The sequence below is a fragment of the Phragmites australis genome, chromosome 8 (assembly GCF_958298935.1).
Source record: "Phragmites australis chromosome 8, lpPhrAust1.1, whole genome shotgun sequence".
Lineage (NCBI taxonomy): Eukaryota > Viridiplantae > Streptophyta > Magnoliopsida > Poales > Poaceae > Phragmites > Phragmites australis.
In genome coordinates, this window is record NC_084928.1 from 20,666,673 (window position 1) to 20,680,225 (window position 13,553).

The following is a 13,553-nucleotide window of genomic DNA, read 5'->3' on the forward strand; positions in this document are numbered from 1 at the left end:
ATAAGAGTAAATCAAACTATGCGCGTATCAAAAGCAAGAAATATTTGAAGGAGTCTTCTATCAAACAGATACAACAAGAATATAATTTAGAAAGATTTCTTGAAGATGCTAAAATGACAAAAGAGCAATTTCTAGACGAGTCCCTGGCACCAAAAGTAGCCAAGAGATGGCAATTTAAGTTGGGCCAACTCTTGGTCGCGCCAAATGTGTGGGACAAACTGACATATCAACTTCGGAAATTCCATGCATGGTACATGAAGGAGTTGCGGGATGGTATAGAAATGTTTGAGGCTAGATACAAGGATCAAGATTCCTTGACAGGGATAGCTCTATTTATATATTATTTGAGGAAATGTATTAACTGTACCATTAAGATGGCCTCGACGTGCTTGTCTTGAGTTGTTCGACCCCGTAAGTATCGTACACATATAATTCATAGTATATATTCATGTACCATTGGATTTAATGTATTAATTTATTCCTTTTGTAAAATGGAGGTACAAAGATGCAGGACGGAGGGCATCGATCATGTGGGATTCATCGACCCATATCATGTAAACCCGAAAATGATGCAATCCGATCCAAAAGGAACCGAGGACTATGCATTGAAGTGTATTCTGGAGCTACAATTGAAGAAATACATACTTTTGCCCTACCACTTTGGGCTTTGGGTATGTGTTTCCCTCCATGAATGTTCTACTCTTTTTGAGCAATACATAGTTAAAAATTAGGACCAACTAACCTATGGTGATCTATGACCAGTTATCACTAGATCCCTCTTGTCATCCAGCTAGACATTGGTAAGATCGTTGTCTTCGACTCACAAAATATCCAAAAGAAACTTAACAACCCGTCATTGACTTGCTACAAAGGTAAAACCCAACCATTTCGTTATCGCTCTTATAATATTTTATTTGATTGAATTTAAGTCTACGTACAGTAATAATCACACAAATGCAGAGTGTACCTACGATACATCAAGAAGAGTATTAGACACCAGCCATTCGTGAAATAATGTTTTATCCGATATGACTTTCCTTGTAGGAAGTAGGGCCTGGGCAATAATTTATGTGATTTTTATGTAATGGAATTCATGCACGGATTCAACAAAGACGCATCATACCAGGTGGTCGATCCTGCGGTATGCGACATACATCTTGATGACTAATTTTCAGGTCCAACACGTTTTCATAAGGATTGGTTTCTTCAATTCTTGAAATTGCAGCTCCTCATGCTGTCTAAAGATCGGCTCATGGCCATTGAAATCAACGCACTTTAAAAACAACTTATCGGGTTCATCAATGACCAAGTCATTAGTCCAACCGACGAGTTCCACAAATTTGGCTCCTCTCTCTCATTACCTTCATCCAACAAGAAAAAGCAGAGTTCAGAACCTTCGATTAGCAAGAAACCTTAAACTCTTTTTCATCTTTTAATAAAGACTCACATTTATGCGGTGTATATATACTGTGATGTGACTTAATGTTTTAGAAATGAAATTTATATGTGCTTGTATATATATGTTGCGATAAAACTTGATGTCTCGTAAATTAATTTATATATACGTGTCTATAAATGTACCATATACTATTGCCGACAATGGCCAAAATTTGAAAATACCATGGTATTGGCGGCAACCGCCACATTTTGAAAAGTACAGGAAATACCTACCAGTACCGGTAGTTAAAAACAAATATCAGTGTCAGTTTGTAATTCCATTTGGTACTGATATGTGTACTATCAGTGCCGGTTTGATCCATAAACCGGCACTGAAAATTATTTTCGGTGCCGGTTCCATACCCAACACTGATATTATCAGTGTCGAATAATTAGTGTCGGTTCAAAACCTGTCACTAGTAGAGATTTTGAACCGACACTTATGAGGGTATCTGCAGTAGTGATATGAGACACTATTCATCTCAATTGTTGGATGAAGGTAGGAGATGAATCAATAGGAGCCTTTATATGTAGTTGATCAGGGTTATATATATACACACACCACGAGGCTATTTTGCGCCTATTCGCAGCTATGAATTGCGAGTTACAAATTGTTGCATAGACCATTTACAACTCTGAGTTACAACTCGACCTCCAACATGCACCAAACAACATGAGCCAGCCAACCAGCTTGTGCCACGTCACCCATCATCCACCCGCCAAAGCGTTGCATGCGAAGAATCTTTTGTTGATTCAAATTGTTAAAATGCAATATCTCTAGAACCATAGATCCGATTCTCGATCCGTTTGATGCATATTGTTGGAAAAAATGTGCTTAACAAAATAAGATCCATCAAGACTATATTTTGATGAAGTTTTAGAATCATAAAGGAGTTACGTCCATATAGTTACAACATGGTCAGCATCGCAATTACAACATGGTGAACTGCAGTGTTCTCTGGTGGTGGTAGGCACTTTAGTTACAACATGATGAACTCTTTAGTTACAATATTCTGAACACTACAGTTGCAACATGGTCAAGCAGTACAGTTGCAACATGAAAAAATAAAATTAAATTAATTGCATCATGCAACTAAAAATAGTTACAATATGATGAACACTACACTTACAATATGGTAGACAATCTAGACAACATGCATATAGTTGTAACCGCTCTGTCTGTGATTGCAACTAATAGCTGTAACCGCTCTATCTGTAGTTGCAATCACTCTATACTACATATTGTAACTCATCTATACAGAATAACAACATAGTATATATATACACACACACAACATAAATGAACTGGATATACTCATTTATTACTATAAGTATACTTATATACTCATTCTAAGATACTCCAATATGAACTACAAGAAAAAATAGAAAAAAAGTCCATCAATTTTATTAGATTTTGATAATACCTTTGTATTTGTACATAAAATGTAATACACTCAAAAAATATGTGCAAAGCACTAAAAAACTATACATACCACTTAGATGATCTTATATACTCATATGCTCCATGTACATACTATTTATCATACGAGATACTTCCTATGTAATGAAATACGTATGTGGGAGTACATAATCTCGGGAGTACCAAATATACTTCATATATATATATATATAGACACACACACACACACACACACACCATTCTATTTTGTCATGTAGTTCACAATCGAGTATCTTATAATGAGTATATAAGTATATTCATAGTGACAAAGGAGTATATCCAGTTCAATTATGTGGTACATCATAGTAGGGAGTCTGTACCCCTAGGAGTACAGACTAGTTTTCATAAAATGTGATACACTCAAATGCACTATGTATATATCATTTATCACACGAGATATTCCTTATATAATGAGATACATATGTGGGAGTATATACTTCCAGGAGTACCAAATATACTTCATATATATAGAGGAAAACTAGTCTATACTCGTACAGACACCCTACTATGATATACCATATAAATGAACTGGATATACTCTTTTGTCACTATGAGTATACTTATATACTCATTCTAAGATACTCCAATATGAACTACATGGAAAAATATAAAAGAAGTCCATCAGTTTTATTAGATTTTAATAATACCTTTTTATTTGTACATAAAATGTAATACACTCGAAAAAATATGTGCAACCATCTAAAAAAACTATACATACCACTTGGATGATCTTATACTCATATGCTTAATGTACATACTATTTATCATACGAGATACTCCCTATGTAATGAGATACATATGTGAAAGTACATACTTCTAGGAGTACCAAATATACTTCATATATATATATATACATACATATAGGAAAACTAGTATGTACTCCCGGGAGTATAGACTCCCTACTATAATATACCACATAAATGAACTGGATATACTCCTTTGTCATAATGAGTATACTTATATACTTATTCTAAGATACTCCAATGTGAACTACATAAAAAAAATAGAAAAAAAGTCCATCAATTTTATTAGATTTTGATAATACCTTTGTATTTATACATAAAATGTAATACACTCAAAAAAAATATGTGCAAACTACTACATACCACTTGGATGATCTTATATACTCACATACTAAATGTACATACTATTTATCACACGAGATACTCTATATATAATTAAATACGTATATGGGAATACATACTCTTAGAGTACCAAATATGCTTTCCGCCTCTCTCTATATATACATATTTTGCTCTGCATACTGAGGTGCATGGATATTGCAATGAAACTAACTCACGATTAACTTAGCACCGGACAATCTGAGCGGATTGTCATATGGTGCTTGGAAAGCTTATTATGCTGTTCATAAACAATTGGACAATTTGAAGGAGCTTGCGTCGATGGAATGAAATGGTGTATTTCATTCCATTGACCACAACCACCAGGATGACATTGAATTGTTGAAATTGAGGTAAACCTTCGACCAAATTCAATCTAACAGCGAACCAAGCTTGAGAAGGGTTCGACAGTGGTTCTAACACACTATGCAATTTGACATGCTCTGTTTTAGCTTGATGAAAAATGGTACAACACCTCAAATAAACATATCATACTCTTCTGTAGCATATGCCCAATACTGAAATGGACATCCTCCTCACCACTTAGGCATCAGTAATACACGCAAGTGCTGAGTCTTGATTACATGAGGAGAAGATGGTGTGTCAGTCTCTCCAAGAACAGTTGCTATGTGCCAAGTAGTTTATGAAGACTGAAGCAAACAACAGCCCTGTTTAGGACAAATTTTCTCCAAAAGAAAAAAGAGAGCTACAAACGTGCTTCCAAACGGTTGGCGTCTAGAAAGTTGGCTTTTGCACAAGGTAACACTCACTTTGTTATTTTGACACACTGAAATCTGTGAATAGTGTTGCTCTTTGGCTAATTTAGGATTTGTTTGGTAAGATTGTGTCACGGACTGCCCGTGGGCCTTGGCGTCGGCTTTGTGGGCTGGAGTGTTGGATTGATTCTTGGTCAAGAGAGATAGGCTACAGATACGGTACAAATACAGAAGCAGCAGTCACAGGCGAGGGGAGAAAGGAACGATGGCTTCTCCTACCTCGGCTCTCCCTCCTCTGATCTCTGCTCCTCCTTGATTCATCTGTATTCTTGCTCCTTTTGGACCCTCTACTGCTCCTCTTAAACTCTCAATTCCTATATGTAGCTACCAATTTGTATTAGATACATGTGGTATGTAACAATTTGGTTATCAGAGCTTGGATTGATCCATCACCACCGGTGATAATGTCATTCGAGCAGTAGAATGTTAGGTATCGAACGTTGTTGGCGCAGATGGAGGCAATGATAGTGAAGATGAACGAAAGCAACCGCATCCTCAATGACGTCCATGCGGCGGTGGAGTTGAAGAGGGTTGAGGTGTCTATTGATCGACGGGAGCCGATGGTAGCAACATCGGCGTCTCCCTCATCTCCCTCGACCTCGGCACCACCCCAGAACGATGTCCTCAGTATCCCCATCGCCACCACCGAACAGCTCCTGCCCACGCACACCAGGTGTTCGACGATTGGTCTCGACTTGGACGCCCATGTTCTGGCGCCCACGACCGCTCCCTCAGCATCATCCACGCCTTCCTCCACTGCTACTCCATCCCTGAAGGCCACCCCCGCTGTCCTGGTCGCCACCATGGAGTTTCCCCAAGCAACGCACTCCAAATGTTCGACGTCGGGTTGCAGCTTGTTGTTGAAGCATTATACCTGGGTGTTGGAACAAACCCCCGCTGTAAACTAAACAATACCTTAGTACCCATCGATTATTAAAGGCAAATTTTGTTAGAGGACACTCTGACTTTGCAGTTTTTTACTAGTGGACACAATTTTTTAGTCTTTTTGGGGAAGGCACTCCCGAAAAGTGATTACTTGCTATGAGACAACACACATATTAAAATATAATATTTTACTGATTAAGAGAGAAAAACAATCCAAAATACCATTTTAATATGCTAGGCCCACGTGCCAGGCTCTCTATCCCTTAAATTCTTTCTTTCCTCCTTCCTTATTCAGGCCCTTGTTGGGGAGCACTACAAGAATCCCGCTGCCCCTGCGCCAAATTGGTTGTCCTTCTTCATGCCCTTCTTTAGGTTCTTACTCACCAGGGTATTAATACTTTAATATATGCGGTGTCTCCTAACAAATAACCACTTTCGGAAGTGTCTTTTCCCAAAGATAAAAAATATTCATATCCTCCACAGTTCTCCAGCAAAAACCATAGAGTCAAAGTGTTCTCTATCAAAATTTTATATTATTAAATGTATGACATTTTAGACGTTAGCGCAATATCCATTGCGCTACTTTGACCTAATTTTCATATGTAATCGCTCGCAAAAATTGTAAAATTACTATATTATGAAAAAGAAATTGATGACAAATCCAGTTAGGCCATTCCCACCTAACAGTTCAAATAGTTGTTTATCAATGGTCAAAGGTACATATTTTCAATATACGCTTTCTAAAACGTCGTATACATACAAACCAATGGAGTAGATAGATGGATGTGAATTATCTCAAGAACTTCTATAGTTGCATTGCAAATAAGAGAACATTAAGTACACCAAAATTTAGAACTTGGGACCTGGGGAGGCAACAAAAGATCTTTGCACCTTATCACCATTTGGATTGGTGGATAAAAGTTATACGAGTTGCTGTAGACATTTGAGACAGGTCCATAGATATGTGGACCGTGGAAGCAATTTCTATAGGACCCGATCTTACAAAAGATCATTTTCCTATGATAACACGTGTTTACACTCTCTTCCTCCTTTTCAGTCTAGCCATTTGATCAGGGGATAAATAGTATGAATGAAGTCTTATGAAAGTCTTTCTGAATAAAATTCTAAAAATTTACTTCTGTGAATCATAGACCCTGAGACCATTGCAAGTTTGAAACTCACTTCCTCTGTGAGAAGGAAAGAGGGATGAGGATGCCACGTGGCACATCCAAAGATACGCCCACCCTACGTGGTCCAATGGCGCGCGGGCAAGCCGATATTGCGGCCAATGGTGGGCGGTATTTGGATATCCCCATCCCGCTTCGTCTCCAGCCGCTCGTGCTCTTAATAACAGTCGCAGATTCTTCTCTGCTCTCAAACGCCACTTCTTCTCCCGCTTATCTGCCTCAGAATCAACGAACCAAGAAGCGGCAGGTAGCAGCAATGGCGATGGCATCGTCGAGTGGGTTGAGGAGCTGCAGTGCCGTGGGCGTGCCGAGCCTGCTGGCGCCGTCGTCCCGGTCAGGCCGGCTGCCGTTCTGTGCTAACGCCACCACCTCCGGCCGCGTCACCATGTCCGCCGAGTGGATGCCCGGCCAGCCCCGCCCCGCCCACCTCGACGGCTCCTCGCCCGGGTAAGCTAGCGATTTAGTCACGGCAACCACCACGACGGCGGCGTCGAGGAATGTGCTATTAACTGACGAGTGAGTACGCTTGTGTCTTTCTTCAGGGACTTTGGCTTCGACCCCCTCGGCCTCGCCACCGTGCCGGAGAACTTCGAGCGGTTCAAGGAGTCCGAGGTGTACCACTGCCGCTGGGCCATGCTTGCCGTGGTACGCCGCCGTGCACGCTACCGTCACGTTCTTACTTACTATCATCCGCCATGGCAATGACTTGATTTGTAATTGTTTGGCTTGTGTATGCAGCCCGGAATCTTGGTGCCGGAGGCGTTGGGTCTCGGAAACTGGGTGAAGGCGCAGGAGTGGGCGGCCGTCCCTGGCGGTCAGGCGACGTACCTGGGCAACCCTGTGCCGTGGGGCACGCTGCCGACCATCCTGGCGATCGAGTTCGTGGCCATAGCCTTCGCCGAGCACCAGCGCACCATGGAGAAGGACCCCGAGAAGAAGAAGTACCCCGGCGGCGCCTTCGACCCGCTCGGCTTCTCCAAGGACCCCGTCAAGTTCGAGGAGTACAAGCTCAAGGAGATCAAGAACGGTGCGTCGTCTCATGCTCTCCCATGTCCAATCTCGTATCGTACCACTGTCATAGAACTGACGGCCTTTTTCTCCATCCAAATGTTCCGCGAACAATAACCGGGCATCGTCTGTATTATATATGCGCAGGCCGGCTGGCGATGTTGGCGTTCGTCGGGTTCTGCGTGCAGCAGTCGGCGTACCCGGGCACCGGACCGCTGGAGAACCTGGCCACCCACCTCGCCGACCCGTGGCACAACAACATCGGCGACATCATCATCCCCAGAACAATCTACCCTTGAGCTGAGATCGATGATCGCCTGCTAATCTGAGCTGAGACGAGACGAGACGAGATGAGCTGCGCTGGGAGTGTGGATGGTGTTTATGTGTGTGATTGGTTGATTATTGGGCACTGCGTGCAGGAACTGTACAACAACGGCGACTCTCCGGACCGGAAACCCTTTATAATGTAAAGTAGCGGCTACTATTGTGAATCGACCGAACTTTTGTATCAACATTAAACTGGTTTAGTTAATTTACTATTGTAATGGTGATAAAAAAAGTTAGCTCTGTGACGTCTCGTGAGAAGTGTACTTTCGATTTTCAACTAGGAAATGCATAGGGGGCTCAACTTTACTCTCCCCTAGAAATAAAGTCACATTCTACAATAAGCGAATGACATCAACTTCCTTATGATTTCGGGGTCCAAGCCTTGCTGTCAGCATCTGGTTTTAAGAAAAAATCAAAACCAAGCAAACATAAATAAACTTTCTCCCAAATGGAGATGCTCTACAATAGTAGATGTTACCCGACTAGGATCAGCTTGAACAACAATGGAGGATGGTCGAGTACTCAATAATTAGAACGTAGATAAACTCCGTAAGTTATATGTGTAAGTTAGATCAATTGGTAGGCTAATCAGTTTTACTTTATAAATTTTTTGGATTAATTCAGCTGATAATGTTATCTGAAACCTTGGCGTTATTGATATTTATTTTTCTTGATAACCGTCTTGTAAAATTTAAAGTCGAGATAATTTTTTACTCGGTATATGTTCAACGAGTCAAGGTAAAATTTCGGGTATATGCTACTCGTTGTTTTTTTAACTCATTCTCGGTGAACAAGGGTACAAGTCAGATGAAGTTATTTTTTAAGCATTGCTTGTGAGCAAGAGAATTTATTCGTCTGTTAGCCTAACAAGGAAAAATAAATATGTCTCATTACTTAAACAGGGGATTAAGCACTTTCTTAACTTTGACTGCCCACTTAAAAGTCTTTCTTCTAGCCCGATCGAATAGTAGGAGGAGAGGGAAGGAAGAACATTTTTGAGTAATATTTATGACACTTTCATCTTCTTATTTATAATTGCGGTTGATCTGAGAGAGAGATTTGATAAGGAGTTTGTAAGTGTCTGATGACGGACTAGGTTTTGATTCATACCAGAGAACACACGGACCAAAGCACATCTGTAACACTAAAGGAAATTCAGCTCAATCTAATTATTCGCAGATGAATTTTTGAGATTTTCCTTTTCTAGTTGCTCAGATACTTTTGTTTGGCAGAACCTTATCGTGTTTAAGTACTATTTAGTGTTAGTTCCTTGGTTAGATGGGTTGAGACTTTTTTTTTGTCTCCGAGTAGTAACTCTGAGAAACCAAGTAGAGATGTACCTTGGTTTATGTTTTGTGATGAGTGATTGACAATGTGTGGCTTTGGTTGAGTGCTTGTTTGATTGCCAATACATAGATATATATTACAATGATAATCTTATCTAACCAAAGTTGCAAGAAATTGGAGTTAGTTCGGTGCAGAAGGTTTTCACTCATCGGACAATTTGGTGTGTGGGTGTTTGATCAGACCGGATAGTCCGGTGTATGACAGATATGAGCATCAGACTAAATTCGACAGAGAAGGTCTTCTGGCACCAAAATTTGAATCAAGCGCCGGATGGTCTGGTGTGTGCACAGGTAAGCACCGGACTAATATTTTCAGAGAGGTTGAAATGTGTGCCTGGAGCAGAAGAACTCACCGGATGCTCCGGTGAGTGGAATGTGATCACCGGAGGACAACATCGGACTAATTATTGCAAAGAAAGTTTTTGACGCCAAGTTTGAAGTGAGCGCCGGATTGTCTGGTGTAGGCAAAAGGTGATCACCAAACTAATATTTTTAGAGAGGTTGCAAAACTTGGTTCCAGTGGGGATCTACCCACCAGATGGTCTAGTGTGTGCTCAAGTGATCACCAGACTATATTTTCCAGAGAGAGGTGCAAATGCAAAACATGGAAGAGTTGAACTCACCGGATTGTTCGGTGATGAGCAAGGAGGCACACCGGACAGAGTTTTCCAGAGAGGAACTTTTCTCAGTGCAAAATGGAGATGTACTCACCGGATGCTCCAGTGTTTAGAAGATAAACACACTGGAACATCCGGTGTTCACATTTTGGGTCACATATGTTCTTCTCAATTGGGATTTGATTTGGACATGTGATGATATTACTTGGCTCTGAAGATACATGTTTGCTTGTCTATTGATGTGCAAGTGTTGGATGTAACATGACAGTCAACGGCAGGTGATCGGAGACAAGTGGGGTGATTGGTGCCGGATGATCAAGGAGGCTAAGCGGAGTCAAGGGTGATCCTAGTTTCACACATGAAGATCAAGCAAGGCATTGGATGAAGGTCGATGAAAACAGCGTGTTGACAAAATCAAACGAAAGGGATGCCAGTGTAAGTGACAAAGCGGCCCAAGGGATCAGGAGCCGGAGAGACTTACCGACAGTCAAGATCGCAAGACGGAGAACACGCGTCAACAGTCGGGATGCTTGCTTGAGGGCAAGTCAAGCAGCGAAAAGTCACACTTTGAGAAGTGTGTGAGGCGGTTTCGTGGTTTGGCCTCAAAACCATGGAAGGATGGAGTGCACGTGGCATCATCGCGAAGCTAGCGTCGAGGCGAAGCTAAGTTGTGAAGATGTCACGGTTGTTCGATGGACGGAGCAAAATTCGGACCAAAATGCCCCTATGGTTGGTGGGAGACTATTGTTAGCAAGAGGTAATTTGGGGACAATGATGCTTAAGGGTTAAGCAACCCCTTTAGGTCTATAAATAGAAGGAGTTGGCTGGTGGTAACCCTTGAGGGGAGGATATGCTTTAGGGGATAGGATAGGATAGGCTTAGCTTTGTAATAGGTTAGAGATTTTGGAAAGGAAAAACTTCTTGTAATCCATCTAAAATAGGGTTCACCTCTGAGATTAATGAAGTGCAAGTTTCTCCATTCACTCGTGCTCATCTCCTTCTAGTCTCCTTCTTTTGGCTTCGCGTTTCCTTGCGAGTTTGTCTTTTGGCTTGTGATTTTCGTTTCTTCTTTTGAGCTAAAATTTTTAGCACCATGCTAGGTTGGTCTTCTTGTTGCTAGGGGCATAAAATACGCGTACAATAGTACAAATTTGGATATTGCATTCCCTTACCTCTAAGTCATCAACTTTGAGATCTTTCTTGCCTGGTGCCCATCTTTTAGTCTTCTTTGTAAAGTTTTAAGCTTTTTGTGACAAGGATCCTGAATTGACCTTATATCAAACCTCATGTTCATATTTTATCCATAGAGTCATAAGGTTGCAAGTTTCTCTTGTGTTTCTCTCGTTTTTTTCGCTTTCTTTTTCATTGAGGAGCGTTGGGTGATCAAGTAGGAGAAGGTCATCAAGTTTCACAAGAAATTTTGTGATGCGCCTATTCACCCCCCCCCCCCTCTAATTGCTGTGTTCGGTCCTACAAACTCTGGGGCTAGCAGTCAAATACGTTATCCATTTATTGTAACTTCATTGTTTCAGCTTAAGGATTTTCAGGTAGGAATCTAAATGAGAAAGCACTATAGAGGATTCAATTCAGTACAATAAGAAAAAGGAAAGGACAATAAGAGTTCATACCAAAGGTAACTTTATCAAGCTGCCATCCATTACATCATCACACTCAATATTGTTTACAATAGAGTCAGCTGTCAAAGGACACTGAAGATAAGACGCCATGCCTCGAAATCTCCACAATTGAAGCTCTCATCAAACACCGATAAGTTGAGGTTGGGATAGTAGCTTTTGAACAAACCCAACATATTGGAGGCACACTCAAAAGCCGACTCATTCATACACTTGATGCTCTGTTGGAAAAGGGTGTGGGAGACCTCTCGAAACTTCTTTGCCAGCTACGTGAGGCAAAAAGCGTAGCCTTCTGAGGTATGCTCGAGGAGGATTTAACACCCAACTTCAACTTCTCCATCGATGTGTTAAACAACTTGAAGGAAGTCGCCAACATCAATTGGATAGAAGAGAGTGTGGACTTGGCGGTCGTAGCCTCCTCTTGAGCCAAACTCACGACAGCTTACATATGTTCCTTCTCTACGGTGAAAGCTGAGAACATAATTTACTTAAGTCAGAAATAGGACTTAGTAGTAGAAATTCTAACTAGTTTGGTTGAAGATTTCCCCAAGTGGCCCCCTTGAATGTGGCTAATTCAGTCAAATGGGTAGTATCCTTCTCGGTGGAGGCTGTTAGGATCTCTGTGTAATCCTCCTATAGACGCGTGATCTTGACTTTATCTTCCGCCAGCCTGAGATGGAGTCTTTGTACTTCACTGGAGGAGGAAAGTGAGGCCTCAACCTCAAGCTCAGAACACCAACTGTACAACATTTTTAATGCTGCCGCAACCAAGGGTGGCCTACAAAATAAAGTAGAGAATTAGGCTAAAAGAAGAGCTTTTGGAAAACACTTCTTGAGTGAGGCTAACTTACTTAGATGAAAACCAAAGCTCCATCTTCTTGAAGAGCTAGCAGAGGAGTCAAACCAAACTACTAGATGATTTCTGACCAGCTTGGCAACAACTGGCCCTTGAGTGGGCCAACGCTCAATTCACTACCTATCATTGATGCACCGTCGATGACCTCAGTTGTAGTTGTCTTTGCTTTTGTCAGGAGGGTTTCCTCAACTTCATTTTCGGTGTCGGCCTTGGTTGTGGCAGCCATCGTTATAGGTGCCGTGATAGGTCATGTGCCTCTAAGGAACTTTGGAGGACATTACCTGAGTTTGGAACAATACTAGAACAGGGAAACAACAATAAGGATATTAGAAAGGAAAAAAAATACTTGAGTTAAGAATGAGGTACGCATCTTACCTTGAGATTTTAATCTTGAACTTGAGGGAGGGTTTCAACCTCACCTCAAGTGAAGAAACTTTCGATGCGCCAGACATGGGAGTGTAGGTTGTCGGAGTGGCACATCTTGCCTTGGACCTTTTTTTCCCATTGACTCCACTACCGAAACTGTCAAGGTTGCGGCTGGGGTGTTCTCCTCCCTTCCTAAAGTTTCTGCATGAGTCACGCTCAATTCCTTTTAGATTTGTACCATCAATGAGGACTACTTTAGTCATTGAAGTTTTTCATAAGATGTGGTGAACTCTGAATGCATGAGACTCAGGATTAAAGATTACCTCAGGCAGTGTTCTCCTGCATTTAGTAGGGAGGATGCAAACAATTGCATCCTTGGACTCCATCTCCAAGTCATCCTCCATGATCCGTGACTTCTTCCTGGATTAGGTCAGGGTCGGATTACCCTAGTCCAAGGGAGACCCGGTAGTATTTTTTCCCTAGCCACTAGGCCCCTAGTTGGAGGCCCTTGTCGAGCACTTATAGAGGTTAGCA

The 13,553-nt window shown here is 41.5% G+C and overlaps 1 protein-coding gene and 1 long non-coding RNA gene across 2 annotated transcripts; one reads left to right on the plus strand and one right to left on the minus strand.

The window, feature by feature from the left end:
• Window positions 1-6,920: 6,920 nt before the first annotated feature.
• Window positions 6,921-8,445, plus strand: LOC133926761 (chlorophyll a-b binding protein 1B-21, chloroplastic-like). Its single transcript, XM_062372831.1, has 4 exons — window positions 6,921-7,312; window positions 7,408-7,510; window positions 7,604-7,892; window positions 8,021-8,445. The coding sequence occupies exons 1-4, from the start codon at window positions 6,936-6,938 to the stop codon at window positions 8,170-8,172; spliced, it is 921 nt and encodes a 306-aa protein (XP_062228815.1). The 5' UTR covers window positions 6,921-6,935; the 3' UTR covers window positions 8,173-8,445.
• Window positions 8,032-8,698, minus strand: LOC133926762 (uncharacterized). The gene is made up of 2 exons (XR_009911177.1): window positions 8,557-8,698; window positions 8,032-8,496 (listed from the first exon to the last, which is right to left on the minus strand). It is a non-coding gene; the product is annotated as an uncharacterized LOC133926762 (long non-coding RNA).
• Between the last annotated feature and the right edge of the window lie 4,855 nt (window positions 8,699-13,553).